General features: G+C 45.3%; 1 protein-coding gene across 1 annotated transcript in view; it reads right to left on the reverse strand.

Annotated features, from left to right (window-relative positions):
• The window catches only part of NAMPT (nicotinamide phosphoribosyltransferase), a 31,738-nt gene extending 27,500 nt beyond the window's left edge, over positions 1–4,238 (reverse strand). Inside the window, exon 1 of the mRNA XM_083366308.1 lies at positions 4,045–4,238. Coding sequence (XP_083222434.1) covers positions 4,045–4,104 — 60 coding nt within the window. The 5' untranslated portion in view covers positions 4,105–4,238. The remainder of the gene's footprint in view (positions 1–4,044) is intronic.
• Positions 4,239–18,962: the final 14,724 nt, after the last annotated feature.

An 18,962-nucleotide genomic window follows, 5' to 3' on the forward strand; every position in this document is an offset into this window, starting at 1 on the left:
GGATACAACAACAGTCATAAACATGAGTCAGATGCCAAGCATCTGAATTTTGATAACATGATCGTAAGTGTGAAAAAGGGTCGTATGTTCACATTTTTCAGGGCCATTGTAGCTTCAAGTGGACGCTCAATGAACTGTTGTAAGTTGAGGACTATCTGGACTCTATAACATCTTCACTTCAGACTTATCTATTCAGCGTTTTTTTCAAATGTGATTGGTTACTGCTCCCATCATCCCCAGCTGTCATGGTTGGGGTAAGATTGGTTACTGTAGCCCAAACATTCACAGGACATAAATTTAGAGCAGGAAGATGCAGAAATGCACACTACGCTGTATATTAATTTTAAATTTACAATATAAGAATATCACATTTTGCGGCAGATTTGCATTTTTCAGATTCCTTGCCAGAAAAAAAAATCCAGTTCAAAATTAAGCACTCATTAAGCTGTATGTTTTCACCGGCCAACAAATTCCCTCACCTATTTTTCCCCCCCGTTACAGTATTCCCAAAAAACTGGTAAATTCGCCTTGCTGAGCAAGATTCATTTTTCATTTTCCCAAGTCCTCTCTTATACAATTGTTTTCAGAAAACTGCAGAACTGCAAGACTGCAGAAATGAGGCGGCGCAAAACAATAATTAAGCAGGTAGTTCTAACTACCAGATAAATTCTGAATTTATTCACTGGAATTATGACACCGCAGATAGGCTAAAGTAGGCCAAAGTGCATTTTATTCATAAAGAACAAAAAAAACAAGGATCTATAGTCATAATAAACAAGGTAAACCAGGGGTGTCCAATCTTGGCAACTTTTAAGACTTGTGGACTTCAGCTCCCAAAATTCCCAGTTGCCTCGGGAATTCTGGGAGCTGAAGTCCACAATTTTTAAAGTTGGCAAGACCCAACGCCGCCGATGTACCCTTTATTAATTATATAGGTGTTTTAACCTACTTTTAATGTGTTTTAACTTATTTGTGGGCATTTTGTTTAATGGTTTTTAATTTTTGTATCTTGTTTTTGATATGTATTGCCCTGTTCACCGCCCTGAGTCCTTCGGGAGAAGGGCGGTATACAAATTTAATAAATAAATAAATAAAATAAATAAATATATGTAACTTATCCTCTGCATTTTATAAAATTGAGAAAGTGCCAAACAACATCCAATCAGAAGACCCATATAGTTTCTCTTAAGCTTATGTGTCAGGAATTCTGAGCTTCTTCCAAAATCCAGGATCTTGGATTCTGGCTGTAATACATAACTAGCCTAATTAGGCTGATTTCATTTGGAATTCAGTGTATGCAACTGTCACCCTCCTTCCTGTTTCCTGTTATTTTTCTTTTCCCATCCTGTTCATTTAAATAGAATATATGTGTTCAACTCTTCCCTGCTGAAATTAATTAGCCCTAAAAGTGTTCACCTGTCTCTAGATCAGGGATCTTCAAACTTGGCCCTTTTATGACTTGTGGACTTCAACTCCCAGAATTCCTCAGCCAGCGTGCCTGGCTGAGGAATTCTGGGAGTTGAAGTCCACAAGTCATAAAAGGGCCAAGTTTGAAGACCTCTGCTCCAGATTGTGCATAAAGCAGATCCAACTTCAAAGACTGCTCCAAGTGAATTGCTACCCCAAAAAGCTGATTTTCTCTGGCTGCAATGGGACCACGATACCCACTACTTTCTATGCTGCCTAAAAGATCACGGATGTTATTCCTTTGCACAACACATCTAATTGAGTGTTGAGAAAGGCTGCATTAGAAGTTTAAGTCCTGGCCACAATCTCAGTCAAACTAAACTTTCCTGCCTCCTTTGAAGCATTCAAGCTGTAGATTTGCATGTTGTATAACTCATAGCTTCAGGGACTTTATGACTGGCACAACTGGATAAGATTCTCCTGTGTGTATGTATGTGTACATACACACACACGCACATACATACACACACGCACACACATATAAATGAAATAATTTCTGCATTAAGCAGTTCCCATGTCAGGTGACTGAATAAATATCTAGGTAGTCCAATATATAAACTCTGACTGTAATTATAACGCAACACATAAAATACACAAATACAGCCTAAATAAGGGGATCCAAATCACCAATCCTAATAATTTTTTTTTTAAAAAAAAGTCCCGCACTATCAATATTAAAAATCAATTTTCGGGTCTTTCCACAATCAAGCCAAGAGTTGTATTTCTGGGAAGCCCAAATGGTTTTGATTTGGCTAAGCTACGCCTGTAATTTGCAAAGGCTAGCAGCTTTTTGAGACTTTTTACAGCTCTAAAAATCCATCGAGAGATCCATCGAGAGACTGGCGACATCCTGATCCATCCTGAGAGCAAGAAGCGAAAATCCCTCCTTAAAAGCCTTCAAAAGAGCAAACGATAAACAAAGAACAAAAAAAAATCCGAGTTAGCAGCCAATTCTCTTCGCAGGCAATTCGCCCTGTAATTTCCAAGGCTAAATTCACTTTGCGCACACACGCACACACACACAACCCCAAGCGATGTGAAAGGAAAAGCGGAGTGCAAGGCTTTTAAAAGAATGTTACGTTTCGGTTTCCCGGCAAAGGAAAGAAAGAAGGTTGGGTTTCTAACCCAGCGTTTCCCAACCTTAGGAACTTGAAGATGCGTGGACTTCAACTCCCAGAATTCCCCAGCCAGCTGCTGGGGAATCCTGGGAGTTGAAGTCCACGCATCTTCAAGTTCCTAAGGTTGGGAAACGCTGTTCTAACCCGAAGTTTCACTTCGCATTTCTTGCCCAATTTGCTTCTCTCTCTCTCTCTGCGTACTTTCCCGACCTTTGGAAACTTCCCAGCCGGAGTAAGGCGAGATTTTATTTTATTTTATTTTATTGGGGGGGAGGGGGGAGAGAAAGCACCTTTTGCCTCTCGCAGCCCTTGCACTCACTCCGCTTTAGGTCAAGCACGTGCAAACAGCGCTCCCAGGTTCCATCTTTGCAGCAAAAAGGAAGTGGGGTGGGGGGGTCGGGTTGCAATGGCAGCCCCCCCCCAAAAGAGGCGCTTGCATGCTGCTCCCATCTGAGTCCACCCCTCCCGAGCCCCCGCAACGGAGCCTTCCCCAAAGGGCTCCCCAATGTCTCCCGCCTTCCCCCCCCAACGCAACCCCCCCTCCAAGTCTGCCGAGGGGAGGGTCTCTCCCCACCTGGCACCCAGGGAAGAGGGAGGAAGGGGGGGGACTTAGGAAGAAGAAGCTGGCTTGCCAGGGATCCAGGCGCCCCCTCCTCCCCCCCATCCTTAGAGAGACCCCCCCTCCTGCCCCCAGTCCTTAGAGACCCCCCTCCTAAGAGAGACCCCCCTCCTCCCCCCAGTCTTTAGAGAGACCCCCCTCCTCAGAGACCCCCCAGTCCTTAGAGACCCCCCTCCTCTCCCCCGTCCTTAGAGACCCCCCTCCTAAGAGAGACCCCCCCTCCTCCCCCCAGTCCTTAGAGACCCCCCTCCTCCCCCATCCTTAGAGACCCCCCTCCTAAGAGAGACCCCCCCTCCTCCCCCCGTCCTTAGAGACCCCCCTCCTCAGAGAGACCGCCCTCCTCCTCCCCCCAGTCCTTAGAGACCCCCCTCCTCCCCCCGTCCTTAGATAGACCCCCCTCCTCTCCCCCGTCCTTAGAGACCCCCCTCCTCAGAGAGACCCCCTCCTCCCCCCGTCCTTAGACAGACGCCCCTCCTCTCCCCCAATCCTTAGAGAGACCCCCCTCCTCAGAGAGACCCCCCTCCTCCCCCGTCCTTAGACCTCCCTCCTCCGCCCCAGTCCTTAGAGAGACCCCCCTCCTGCCCCCCAGCCCTTAGAGACCCCCCTCTCCTCCCCAGTCTTTAGAGAGACCCCCCCTCCTTGCCAGCAAGCCCTGCCCGCCGTCACACAGGTCGCCCAGGGGACCCCCCCACCCCCCCAGCCCACCCGGAGATCAGCCCCGGTGATGGGGAAGGGGGAGAGGAGGTTGCTGCTGGGCGCCCGTCCCCCCCCGCGTGGAAGGAGAGCCAGGCCGGGTTGGGGGGACCCCCCCCTCCCTCCCTCCCTCGCCCCCTCCCCCACCTTGTAGGAGTCGGTGGCCAGGAGGATGTTGAACTCGGCTCCGAGGGCGGCGCGCTCCATGCTGCCTGGGGCCGCTGGGAGGCTGAAGGGCCACGGCGTCCAAAGCGCGCCCCGCCGGCAGCAGCCCCCCCGGGTGCGAAGGCGGCGAAGGCGAGCAGAGAAAAGGCGGCCGCCGCGGCCACTCGCCTGGCCCACCCTCCGGGACCGCGGGGCGGAGCCTTGACGTCACGCCGGACCTCGGGCCCCGATTGGGCGGCCTCCTCCCTCGCTCCTCCCCCCTCCTCCCCCCCCCCCGCGCGGGCAGGGGAGCTGTGAGGTCGCTCGGCGCCGGCGGACGCCGTCTCTCGCCGCTCATTGGCTGCCGTCGCGCGAGGGAGGGCAAGGGAGGGGGGAGTGACGTCACGGAGAGCGGCTCCCCGGGACGCCTTCGCGCGTCTGTTTGGGTTGGGTGATTTTTTATTTCTTTCAGGGGTCTTCAAACTTGGCCCTTTTATGACTGGTGGACTTCAACTCCCAGAATTCCTCAGCCAGCAAAGCTGGCTGAGGAATTCTGGGAGTTGAAGTCCACAAGTCATAAAAGGGCCAAGTTTGAAGACCCGTGATTTATTTATTTATTTATTTATTTATTTATTTATTTATTTATTTATTTATTTATTTATTTATTTATTTATTTATTTATTTATTTATTTATTTTAAAAACCCCCCCGGCTCGAGAGAAAGCGACGGAGGGGCGGAGTTGAAGGGGTCGACGTCACGCACGGAGAGGGGGGTGGGTGGGTTTCGTTCTTCTGGTTGGACGGGATAGGGTCGCTCGGGGGCGGGGGGGGAGCGGGGAGGGCGTCAGGTGACGCGCGCGCGCGCGCGTGCCGGGTGGGGAGGGGGAGGAAAAGCGCGCATGCGCAGCCGTCGAGGAGCGAAGGGTTTCTGCTTTCGATTCTCCGCCTCGAGGCGAGCCGGGGAGGGGGGGGGAGGGTCGCGCCAAGGTCGCGCGGGTTCGCCTGCACGTGTGAACCCCGTCGCCGGCCTCCTCGCGTCACGTGTCGTCAGGGCGCGAGGAGAGGAGAAAGGTGCCCGTTTTAAAGACGGAAGCCCCCCCCACACACCGCCGCCCCCACCGCCGCCTCATTTTAAAAACTTAAATGGCCATTTGAGCCTCTGTGGAGACATTAAGCCAAAAAATGTCCCGGTCCACTGAGTCAACGTTTCTCAAGCTCAGTAGCTTTAAGGGCAGGCAGGAGAGGGGACATCCCTAATTCCCAGGGTTCCCCAGCTGGCACTTCGGGATGGGGAATTCTGGGAATTAAGGTTCCCCCCCGCCCCCCTTAAAGCTACTGAAATTGAGAAACATTGTATTAAGATATAAGGTTTATTGTCACTTATTTTCTGGCACAGATAGACAGACAGACATAGAAACGTAGAGAGAGAGAGAGATAGACACTCCATATATTAACTTTAACTAAATTAACTTTATACTAAGCCAAAAGTAAACCAGGCTTATACTAACCTCATACTGAGCCAAACATAAACCATATTATGGCTTAATATGTGTATTTGTGTGTGTGCGCGCACTTGTGTATGTATGTATGTATATACATACATATGTATGTGTAGATCTACGAAAACAAATACGTATGTATATATATATATATAGAGAGAGAGAGAATATTATTATTATTTATTATTATTATTATTATTATTATTATTATTATTATTATTAATTGAATTTCTATACCGCCCTTCTCCCAAAGGACTCAGGGCGGTGTACAGGGCAATAAAATACAACGTACAAAAGTTAAAAGTAAAATTAAATTAATTTAGCCCTAACAATAAATAGTTAAAAATAAACCCAACCCCTTAGTCCAGGCCGGCCTGTTCAAACAACCAGGTCTTCAGATCACAGCGGAAAGAGCGAAGGTCGGGAGCCATATAATAATAATAATAATAATAATAATAATAATAATAATAATAATAATAATAATAATAATAATAATAGTTGGAAGGGACCTTGGAGGTCTTCTAGTCCAACCCCCTGCTCAGGACTCAGGGTGGTGTACAGGGCAATACAATAAAATACAATATATAAAAATGAAAAAAATATTAAATACAATAGCCCAATTCAATAGATTAATACAAAACGTTAAAATACCCCTAAACCCATCAGACCAGGCCGGCTTGTTCAAATAAATATGAATATGCATGTGCATATATTGAGTGTACACACACACACACACACACACACACACAAATACACACATTAAACCATAACATGGTTTATGTTTGGCTCAGTATGAGGTTAGTCTAAGCCTGGTTTACTTTTAACTTAGTCTGGGACTCTGGGTACACAAAGTATGACCATGGTGCAACCTGTAAAACCCCCTTCAAAACTGGGTGAGGGGTTTGTATGTGTGTTTAAAAATTAGCCTTGCTTTCTTTCAGATGGCTGCTAATGGTGATCAAGATTTCAGGAGAAATTGGAATAGAAAACAAAAAATCTGTAGTAGGTTACATAATACAAGTAAACAAATTCCTTTCCTCCCCCCCCCCCCCCCCCCGCAGGGCGAGGTTCAAGCAATCTGTTGCTACACCTATTTGGCAAGAAAGTATTGCATTATTTCCTAAATGTTGACTTTAATCTGGTTCACTGATTGCATTTACTTAGGCTTTATTTATATATCTTGATCATCTGTAGAGCTGGTTTGCCACTGCAGGTAGTCCTCGACTTATGGCCACGACAGGTTCTGAGCCCAGAATTTATGTTGCTAAGTGAAGAAATTTGTTAAGTGAGTTTTCTCCCATTTTACGACTTTTCTTGCCACATTTGCTAAGTGAATCACTGCGGTTGTTAAATTAATGACACGGTTGTTAAGCGAATCTGGATTTCCCCATTGACTTTGCTTGTCAGGAGGTCGCAAAAGATGCCCGTGTGACCCTGGGACACTACAACCGTCATAAATATGTTGCCTAGCATCTGAACGTAAATCATATGACCATGGGGATGCTGCAGTGGTCATGAGTGTGAAAAATGGTCATAAACCACTTTTTTCAGTGTCGTAACTTTGAGCAGTCACTAAGTGAACTGTTGTAAGTCGAGGATTAACTGTATGTTGCTTGATGGATTGTGTGCCATCCTAGAGACAATGCAGTTGTTCTTCATGAAAATCTCTCCCTAAGCTCTTTCAGGTTTCCCAACTGTAACTGAATCCATCTACCTTGTTCTTAGTTCTTTTCTTTCTCTTTCCCCTTTTCCTAGCAATAGAATAGAATAGAATAGAATAGAATAGAATAGAATAGAATAGAATAGAATAGAATAGAATAGAATAGAATAGAATAGAAGAATGAAGAATAAAATAGAGGAATAGAATAGAGGAATGAAGAATAGAATGGAATAGAATAGAATGGAATAGAATAGAATAGAATAGAAGAATGAAGAATAGAATAGAGGAATAGAATAGAGTAGAGTAGAGTAGAAGAATGAAGAATAGAATAGAGGAATGAAGAATAGAATAGAATAGAATAGAATAGAATAGAATAGAATAGAATAGAATAGAATAGAATAGAATAGAATAGAAGGATGAAGAATAGAATAGAGGAATAGAATAGAGGAATGAAGAATAGAATAGAGTAGAGTAGAAGAATGAAGAATAGAATAGAATAGAATAGAATAGAATAGAATAGAATAGAATAGAATAGAATAGAATAGAATAGAATAGAGGATTGAAGAATAGAATTGAATGGAATGGAATGGTATAATAGAATATAGCTGGAAGGGATCATGGTGGTCTTCTAGTCCAGCCCTCTGCTCAAGCCTTCCCCCAGAGAGTTGGGCTTTTCACATATTTGTTCATTTGCATCCCACCTTATTATTTTTCACGAACAAAGGCAAATATACATGTCCCAGGTTAATGTTGCAAGATCCAATATGGGTCAGTCAATGGAACCAGAGGTTTAATCTTCCGAGTTTTCAGACTCGTTCTGGAGTCCGTCCTCAGGGAATTTCTCTCTCGCAGAATATGTGCTTTGGGCTATTCTCTCTTATGTGGTATTTAAATGGTGCCTAATTGTGTGTGGCTTTTTAATTGTTGATTGGTGTGTTGATAGCTGGTGATGGATTGTTGTTTTCTTGGGCTGCCAAGCCCTTGCCTCCTATAGTTGACTGACAAAGGGGCCATTTCCCAGGCTTCAATCACTGGCTGTTTTTGTACCTGCTCGGCCAACAATCTTAGTACCTGCAAAATTGGCAGTATTTATTATTTGTACAAATAACTCATGGTGCTGAACACACAGAATATTCCTTCGTCCTCCTATTTTCCCCACAACAACAGACCTGTGAGATGGATTGGGCTGAGAGGGAGTGACTGGCCCAAAGTCACCCAGCTCGCTTTCATGGCTAAGGCAGGGCTAGAACTTACAATCTCCTGCCTTCCAGCCTGGTGGCTTAACCATTAACCCACACTAGCTATGTTTTATGGCCAAAATGTCATACAACTTTACCTGTGGTCAATTCTTGATCTTTGACTGTACAGTACAGTTCAGCGTGGGCTACTTTCAAGTCAGATACATCTCTGAACATCTCTGAATTTTTAAAGAACTTTTCCAGTGAAGGGAGTATACATTAAAAGCTTCGCCTCAAAGGCACTGATGAATCTGGCAAGGAAATAAGGAGTTTCCTCTGAATACGAAATTTCAGTTTCCTTTCTGAATAATTTTCTAGTGAAATATATTCCCTCCAGTTGAGAAAAAAAAATTAAAACCGCTGTAGGCGTTTCTCCCTAATTGTGAATGAACTTCCTACAAATCTGAGATTACCCATGTAACCATTACGCTTTTTGGTCCGAAATATACTGCCTGGGTGGAAATTAACCTTTTCAAAGTCTGTAACAGCAATTGTCCCTATAATGGGGTTGCTTGTGGGTCACCTACTTCTGAACCAATTAATGTGTTTTATGTCAGCTATGTAGAACGAGTGAAGAAATGTCATTTGAAACATTCCTTTCGTGTCGCCTTGAATTAAAATTCTCTTAACAATTGCTTAATTTTTAACTTTCATCCTCATTGCAGGATTAATGTTTTAAGTTCTCCTGCTGTCGTTCAAACAGTGGCCCTTTATACAATAAGCATGGTGACGGGGTAACTAGAGGTTTAAACACATACGCACGTTCACCTTTTGATAATATTCCACATACAGGTAGTCCCTGACTTACATCAGTTCGTTTAAGGACCGTTCAAAGTCACACAACAACACTGGAAAAAGTGACCTTGGACCGTTTTCACACTTAACGACCGTTGCAGCATCCCCACCGTCATGTGGTCCAACGCCAGATGCTTGGCAACTGGTTCATATTTATGACGGTCTCGGCGTCCCAAGGTCATGTGACCACCTTCCGACAAAACAACATCCATGGGGAAGCCGGATCCAATTAACAAAGGCGTTGCTAACTTCAGAATTGCAGTGGTTCACTTAACAAAATGTGGCAAGAAAGGTTGTACAGTGGGGCAAAACTCACTTAACCAGTGTCTCGCGTAGGCAACAAAAATTTGGGGATCAGTTGTGGTCGTAAGTTGAGGGCTACCTGTACTTGCGTCTTTTAATGATGTTGTAGCCTTTATTCATAGGCTTCGGCATCTATGGGGTTTTTCTAGGACAACAGAGCTTAGTATGGCACAGACTGAACTTTGGTGCCCTCACTGTGTCTCTCGGTGCCACGTGGTCAGTGCAGTTTCTGCTTTGTAGGAAATGCTGTGAAGGCATTTTCTCACTGGGAGGAACTTCTCTCTTGTTTTGCTTCTTGTTCCTGGGAATTCCCTCCTCACCTAATGTCAAAGCCTCATAATATCTGCATTTTATTTCTTCTTCTCCCACGGTGGACATTTCTCCCACGTGGTCATCTTTTTTTAAATCCTTGCCGATAGAGTTATAGCAAGGGAAAGGAACTGTAGGGGTTCAGGTGCTGGCTGGAACCCCATTTTTTTCTGTTTCCTGTTGGTCATCTTGTTGACTAACCCTTCCTCCCTCCCTCCCTCCCTCCTTCCTTCCTTTCTTCTTCCCTCTCCCTCCCTCCTTCCTTCCTTTGTTCCATCTTCTCTCCCTTCCTCCCTCCCTCTCTGCTTCCTGTTGACTATCTTGTTGACTGACCCTCCTTCCTTCCTTCCTTCCTTCCTTCTTCCTTCCTTCCTTCCTTCCTTCCTTCCTTCCTTCCTTCCTTTCTTTCTTTCTTTCTTTCTTTCCTCCCCTTCCTTCCTTCCTTCCTTCCTTGCTTGCTTCCTTCCTTCTTCCTTCCTTCCTTCCTTCCTTCCTTCCTTCCTTCCTTCCTTCCTTCCTCCCCCCTTCCTTCCTTTCTTCCTCCCTCTCCTTCCTTCCTTCCTTCCTTCCATCTTCTCTCCCTTCCTCCCTCCCTTTCTGCTTCCTGTTGACCATCTTGTTGACTGACCTTCCTTCCTTCCTCCCTCCCTCCCTCTCTCCTTCCTCTTTCTTTCTTTCTTTCTTTCTTTCTTTCTTTCTTTCTTTCTTTTTTTCTTTCTTCCTTCCTTCCTTCCTTCCTTCCTTCCTTCCCTCCTTCCTTCCTTCCTTCCTTTCTTTCTTTCTTTCTTTCTTTCTTTCTTTCTTTCTTTCTTTCTTTCTTTCTTTCTTTCTTTCTTTCTTTCTTTCTTTCTTTCTGCCACATGGAAGTTTGTTTTACGGCCCAGTGCGCTTGACTAAAAATTGATAATTTTCTCTCGTCCTTTACATTAATTTGTGATCCACATGGATGCACTTCAGTCAAAATTATTTCACCCCCCCAAAAAAAAATAGATTTACTTTCCTTTAACATCTGCGGCTGCCGCTGCTAAACATATCTGAGCCTGTAAAAGGTTCGGTTTGCTGTTACACGATCCCTGCTCTGGCAGCCTCTTCATTATATTACTGTAATATAAGATGGCCGGAGTTTCAGCTTCTGGAGAAGCCACCGGTTAGAGACAAACGGCTGCATCCAGGTAGAGTTTCATCTTCCCTAACTTGGTGCAGTTCCACTCGCTGCTTCTTCGCTTCTTTGTCCACTTTAAGATGTTATCCTTCTGTTTAAAGGCTGGCATCTGAAGCAGCCCCTTTCCCCATCTGAAGAAATCAAGTTTGTAGATCTGACGGGGATTCCTCTCAAGTGCCTTCAATACTAGATGAGGGGCTACTTAAGTCTAATCGGCAAAGTTTCACATGAAGATGGCAGCAAAGGGTTGTTGTTGTTAGCTGCAAAGTCGTGTCCGACCCCTCGCAACCCCATGGACAACGTTCCTCCAGTCCTTCCTGTCCTCTACCATCTTCTGGAGTCCATTTAGGCTCAACGCCTACTGCTTCGGTGACTCCATCCAGCCACCTCCTTCTCTGTCGTCCCCTTCTTCTATTGCCCTCAATCTTTCCCAGCATGAGGCTCTTCTCCAGTGAGTCCTTCCTTCTCATTAGGTGGCCAAAGTATTTGAGTTTCAGCTTCAGGATCTGGCCTTCTAAAGAGCAGTCAGGGTTGATCTCCTCTAGGACTGACCGGTTTGATCGCCTTGCAGTCCAAGGGACTCGCAGGAGTCTTCTCCAGCACCAGAGTTCAAAGGCCTCGATTCTTTGGCGCTCGGCCTTTCTTATGGTGCAACTTTCACAGCTTACATTGCAACCGGGAAGACCATGGCCTTGACTATACGCACTTTTGTTGGCAGGGTGATGTCTCTGCTTTTTAGTGTCAGCAAAGGGTAAATGTTCAAAATCCCTTTGTTGTCCTCTTGGGGGTCATATGGAGTATCACTATGTCATCCCCATGTATTGCAAAAGAAAAGAGTATTTCCTGTTGTATACTGGATTTTTTTTCACTTCTTACCTAAGAAAACAGACAACAATTAGTATTATTTCATCTATGTTGAAGTCAAATCAAGTGCAGAGCCAATCAGAGACCCTCAACCAACCCACGCAAGACACCCCCTCCCCGCCTGCAGCTCACCTCCCAAGGACCTGACCTGATGTAACCTCCCCATCACAGGATTCTCACCGATGACTCACACCTGACCCGTCACAAGACCCTCAGTTGTCACGCCCATACCTGAAGCTCTTATCAACAGAAGAACATTGACATCCCCTCAACTCCGCTGAAGGTGTTACCTAACCTAGTAGCAAAATGTTTGGAAACCAACCCGCAAAGCCCAGAGGACGGATCTTCATCCTCATCATCTATGTTGCTCTAAGGCAGACATGTCAAACACAAGGCCCGGGGGCCGGATCCGGCCCGCGAAGTGGTTTCATGTGGCCCGCGAAGCCATCCTGGAAACAGTGAGGGAACGGCTGCCACTGCCTTGGCCCTGGCCCAGAGACCCTCCTCCTGCCAGAGACCCTCAGATCTGTCCAACTCCTGCCCAGGCCCCCATAGGCACCCTTGATGCGAACGATGTAGAGCTGGCCACGCCCACCCAGTAGGCCATACGCACTCTAGCCACACCCACCCAGTAGGCCACGCCCACCCTGGCCATACCCACCCGGCCCCCTGCGGGCAACTGCAATGCTGATGCGGCCCTCAATGAAATTGAGTTCGACAACCCTGCTCTAAGGCAAGGCTAGGCAACCTTGGCCCTTTTATGACTCGTGGACTTCAACTCCCAGAATTCCCGAGGCAGCCGCGCTGAGGGGAAAGGGAAAGGTTTCCAAGCTGAGCCATGCTGGCTCAGGAATTCTGGGAGTTGAAGTCCACGAGTTGTAAAAGAGCCAAGGTTGCCTACCCCTGGCCTAGGCCTAGCTCTAGGCCACTTTATGACTTGTGGACTTCCAACTCCCAGAATTCCTGAGGCAGCCACGCTGAGGGGAAAGGGAGAGGTTTTCAAGCTGAGCCATGCTGGCTCAGGAATTCTGGGAGTTGAAGTCCACCAGTCATAAAAGAGCCATTACATTCTCATATATACTGTCCTTGCTTCATTTAGTTCATTGATGTGTCCAAATGGACTGGTGTTCACATTGCAAGAAGCCATAGGCTGCGGTTAACAAACTATAATTCCTGCTAAGCCAAAACCAAGCAAGCCACATTACCATCTCTAGCCTAAGATGTAAACTGAGTTTAAAACTTTCCTTCATCCATTCCCTTAAGTCGCCATTTACTGTCACTTCTAGATGAAAAGATAAATGGCCAGTTCTACTCCTTGGGCACTGTGATTCGTTTGATCTTACCCAGATCACCTTGTTGCTTAAATTTGCTTAAGATTGGGGAATCCGCTCCCTTGCCCTAAACAAGTCACCCCAGCTTGGCAAGCAAGCACATGGATTTGTGGGAAGTCAGCCCCCCAGGGAAGGAAATATTAAAAAGGGCAGAAAAATGTATTTCCTCCAAGGATCTTAAAAGAGGCAAAAAAGCATGCCCAGTTTTTCTTAATAACCCCAGATCACCCTGCCCCAAGCAGAAACCAGCTCTGTAGAAATGCAGATGTAAATAATCCAGGAAAGTTGGAGCTAGGAGATTAAGAAGACAAAGACACCTAAAATCTACATAGCCCACCCAAACTCTAAGAGCCATCAGCCACAGCCCCAGGGAAGCAGGATATGGCCTTTGGGACATAATAGGATTAACCCACCACCATTAGAATATCAGAAAGGCACACTCAGACTCGGGTCAAAGTTCATGCCCCAGGAACAACTCCAAAGAAAAGGCTCCAGAGGGTATAAAAACCCATTCCCCACATGTGCTCAGCCCTTTTTTCTGCCAGAGCCATCTTCCTGTCTGGCTCTCCTCTTCAATAAACTGCAACCTTCTTCATAAAAGCAGCCGCCCTGTTTATTCCCATCTTGGACTGAACCACGATGAAGACTTTCCTTCCAACAGATTAATGAAGTGGTTTTAGGCGTGCGGGGGCTCACTAGGTTAGAACGCTGGGCTGAGGATTGGCAGCCTCGCGTTTGAGACCCGTGGCTGCTGCAGGGCAGGGTGTGTCCCCGTTACGTGCTCCAGCTCCCTCTGACCCAGTGGTTCAAAAGCAGGCAACTGCGAGTAGATAAATGGGTACCACTTCGGTGGGAAACTCCACGGGGACGTAAAAGGAACCCCCAACTGGACGTCCCCCGGTGATGTCACCGGCCAATCCTTTCGCCCTAGAAGCACTTCAGCGCTTCGGAGACAGAAATATAATGAGCCAGTTTGGCATAGTGGTTAAGCTGCTGGCCTAGAAACCAGGAGGGTGTGAGTTCTAGACCCGCCTTAAGCATGAAAACAAGTGCGTGACCTCAGGCCAGTCGATCTCTCTCAGCCCAACCCACTTCAAAGGGCTGATGGATTAAAATCTGGTGGAATATGCAGAAGATATTTAAGAAAAGGATAAAGTTTTGTCCGCAATTGTTTTTACTGGGTATTATTACTGATACTACTGTTGTGGACACTAAGTTGATGTTGAACTTAATTATAGCAGCAAGACTCTTAGTAGGGCAATATTGGAAGAAGGAAGAACTGCCGACTATAGAGGAATGGACTTTAAAAGTTTCTAACCTGGCGGAAATGGCAAAGATCTCGGCGTATTTGAAAGACCATTCGCAACAACGATATATCCTGGAGTGGAAAAAATGGATTGATTACATCCAGAATAAATATGGGACTAAAAAGTTTCATTTAGCATTTGAATAAGTATTGATGTGACATTTATATTGCTTGTAGTCATTTTATAGGAGCTAAAGTGCGATAGACCTAATAGTTTATTGTTGTTAGCATATGGTAGTTTATGATTGTTTCTTACTTTTATACCTTGTATTTAGCTCTGGGAAGTCGGGGAGGGGGGGAGGGTTGGGTTGGGTTGGGAAGGGGGGTTGGGGGTGGGGAGGGGTTGTTTTGTTAAAGATAAAATGTATTGAAAAGCTTTTCAATAAAAAAAATGGGCTGATGTTTCGGGAAAATAAAGAGGAGGAAGGCACATCATGCACGTTCACTTCGGCGACTTATAAAGTAATAAAGGTGTGATAAAAATTAAATATGTGCCCTGTTGGCATTAGCAGTGTGTACTTTGCTTTTGAACCAACAGTCACTCACTAAAACCGAAACACGAGTTACGTTTCTATTTATCTACTCTACAGCTTTTGTTCATAATAACTTGCATAATTCTGAGCTAACATACTAATTATAACATTACATAATTCTAAAATCACAGACATCCGTAATTGTAGAGTCATTAGCACAGAAAGATTCTAGAGAACCCTGGTCTTTTGGGGAACCTAAAGAATATCTCAGTTATCGGAAGCGGCAGAGAGCTTTTCCTGAAACACACCTGCTTATCAATACGAATCCAATCCTTAGACAGTCTTACTAATCTTTTGCCTTCTTGATACCCTGTTTATTGAACTGGAGAGAATTTCCTCAAACACCAATTTGTGAAATGGTACTAAACGTTAACAGATCAACTTACCAAATTGGATTTAAGAGCAATTTGGGCTAGGCTAATGCAGGTCGAATCCCGAGTGCTGCGTAACAGAGTGAGCGCCTGTTACTCGTCCCAGCTTCTGCCAACCTAGCAGTTCGAAAAGACGTAAAAATGCAAGTAGAAAAATAGGGACCACTACGGTGGGAAGGTAACAGCGTTCCGTGTGCCTTTGGCGTCTAGTCCTGCCGGCCACATGACCACGGAGACGTCCTCGGACAAGCGCTGGCTCTTCGGCTTTGAAACGGAGATGAGCACCGGCCCCTAGAGTCGGAAACGACTAGCACGCATGTGCGGGGGAACCTTTACCTTTACTAATGCTCCAGAAACCAGCTTGGCCCACATGCTTCTGATCTGGCAAGCCCTTTGCATTTTTCTCTAGATTTACAGTCCCGCTTGGTTACCAAGTCAGGTAAGATTTGAGCAAACGAGAAAGAAGCACGCAAGAAGTTGCTTTCTTAGACGAGGGACGAAAATTAAGCTTGAATTCTGAATTCTGAAGCAAAAAAGTGTGTACTTGTGGAACTGCGATAGCGTGTTTTTTTAAAAAAAATCTCTTTAACAGGATCTTCTTTTTGAGGACCAGTCATCCAGACGTTCTTCAAAGTCCTAAGCTGATTGGATCCAGGTTAGAGAACTATGCTTTTATGAACCTGCCTATATTGTAATATTGGCTTGGATGACATTGTTGATTGACTCAACGTGAAGAACAGTAAGTTGGCAAACGCTGGACCTGGTGCCGTTTTAGCCCTGGCTTCTCTGCTGTACAATTTTTTCTCCTGAAAATAAACGACAGATAGCCCTTGTCCTATGGCCACAACTGAGCCCAAAGTTTCTGTCGCTAAGCAAGGCAGTTGTTAAGTGAGTTTTGCCTCAGTTTACGACCTTTCCTGCCACGGTTAGGAAGCGAATCACCGCAGTTGTTAAATTAGTAACACGGTTCTTAAGTGAATCTGGCTTGCCCATTGATTTTGCTCGTCAAAAGGCCACAGAAGGGGATCACGTGACACCCACACCCCCAGGGACACAGCAACCGTCATAAATACGAGCCAGTCGCTAAACGTCTGAATTTTGATCACATGACCATGGGGACGGCCCCCCCATGGTCATAAGTGTGAAAAACAGCCACAAGTCACTAAGCAAATGGTTGTAAGTCACGGGCTACCTGTAATGATTAGTCGGTTTGGAAACCCATTAGTTCCTCTGTTTTGTTTCGTTTTAATTTTAAATAAAATCTGCTGCTGATAGATGCTTCAAAAGGGGACTTTGCTGACTTTGCTGTTTTTGCTAAATAAGTCTTTTATCACAGTAGTTTTTTTAAAAAATTTAAATTTGCTTATTGGAACTCGTTTTTAACGATCACGGTTTTTCTTATCAATTCGTAATTGGCATTATTTAATGAAGACTTGCTTTGAATCACTTTTACTACCAGTTGCCAATCTTTGGCAGGCAGGTGGTCCTTCAGATACGGCTGAGAAGTCTATTATGTATCCTGCAGTTGGACTGAGGTATTAGAACATTTCCAGCTACTTCACTTTATTCTGTTCGGTTTTATAACGTGACAAATTGGGAAGGTGGTTTTTAAACAATTTTTTACTCTGCTTAGCACGGTAACAGGACCTGTTCTAAGAACTATTTGCTTGGAAAAAAAACCGTGGGGCTCTCGATTCAGGCAATGCCGTATCTTTTATACAAACCCTCTTAAGCAATGGAATAATTTATTAGCTGGTATCCGGTTTGTCCCGTTCCACCAGATTTGTTCTATAGGCTGGACGTTCCTCATTGTTCATCTCAGATAGCGTTTTAAAGCAAGACTGGAGGACCGGAGTCCGGGTGGTGGTGTAATGGTTAAGCGATTGGATTGACACGAAGGAAACCCAGAGATCTAGTTTATCCAGAACCGCAAAAAATCCCAGGGTGGCTTGGGAACGGCTGATCCTTTGTGCAGTCAAGCGTGGACACTGCACCGCAACATTTTGTTAGCCAGATTTGCAGCAAACGTTCCCCTTGTTTTAGCTTCTTCCCCTGATCATTGCAGATTATTCTAGGACAGGGGTCGCCCACCCCAGCCCCGGTCCGTGGACCGGTATCATGCTGCGGCACGCCAGCAACCGATCCGCACAAGCAAGCAAAGCCCCATCTGCGGGATGCAGGCAGCGCACAAAACCACGCACCCTGCGGTCCGTGGAAAAACCTCTCTCCACGGAACCGGTCCCCGGTGCCCGAAAGGTTGGGGACCTCTGTTCTAGGAAATGATGTTCACGCATCTAGAGAATATTCAAACAACCTCCTGTCTCACAACAGCCCAGAGACCGGCTTGAAGGAGTCTGTTGCTTTGATCACTGCTGAAATGAGACACTGGCTGGGGATCCTATCCAAAGCATTCTGAGATCTTCATGGAAAGATTGATTGAATCGATCCCAAATGAGATGCATTGGACCGATTTCAAATACTGGGCCCGAAATCTGCACGTGGTCACTCGCTTTCATTATAATCAGTGGAATCGGTATGAAGTGACGAATGCAGCTAGTCCTTGACTTACGACAGTTCGTTTAAGTGAACATTCAAATTTACAACAGCACTGAGAAACGCGACTTACGACCGCTTTTCACAGCTACGACCTTTGCAGCATCCCCATGATCACATGATCAAAATTCAGACGCTGGGCAACCGGTTCACATTTATGACGGTTGCCATGACCCGTGGGGGTCACATGATCCCGTTTTGCGACCTTCTGATAAGCAAAGTCAATGGGGGAAGCCAGATTCACTTAACAGCCGGGCTGCTAACTTACCAGTCGCAGTGATTCACTTAACAAGTGTGGCAAGGAAGTCGTAAATGGGGCAAAAATTCACTTCATTTTCTCACTTAACAACAGAAACTTTGGGGTCAGTTGTGGTTGTAAGTTGAGGACTACCTGTATGTACAGACTTGAGAGTAAATCAACAAGTTGACTTTTATTTTCCCAACGTTAGAAAAGGCGGTTTGTAAAAGCAGCACAGACTTTGCTCTCGGGAACCCTTGCCCAATTACGTTCTGTTACTCTGAACTTTCAGAAAGGACCTTTGTAGTTCAGCTGTTACATAAGGCCATTTCACCACTGATCTGTACTTTGCCAGGGCACGCCAGAGCAAAGCCACCCCTATCCTAAGAACAAAAAGATCGTTCTCTTGAGTTTGAACTTAACTACTCGTGACTTCATAAGATACACGGACTTTGTGTAGGCGGCACGCTAGGCAGCAGTTGGATTTGCTATTGACACCTTCCAAGAATTTATTTTCATTTCATTTCATCTATTATTTTATTTTATTATTTTTCATTTTATATTTTATATTTTATTTTAGATTTCATTTTATTGTATTCATTTTATATTAATACATTATATTAATATAATGGTTTTTGCAGAGGGGCTGTTGAACTTAACCTCTTCCTCATTGTTTCGCGCTTTTCGCTTGGACTCCAGCATTCTGTAGGAGCAATCAACTGAGAAGATGTAATTTTCTTAATTGCTTATTGAAGCAAAA

The sequence above is a fragment of the Vipera ursinii genome (genome assembly GCF_947247035.1).
Source record: "Vipera ursinii genome assembly, chromosome: 6".
NCBI classification, from domain to species: domain Eukaryota; kingdom Metazoa; phylum Chordata; class Lepidosauria; order Squamata; family Viperidae; genus Vipera; species Vipera ursinii.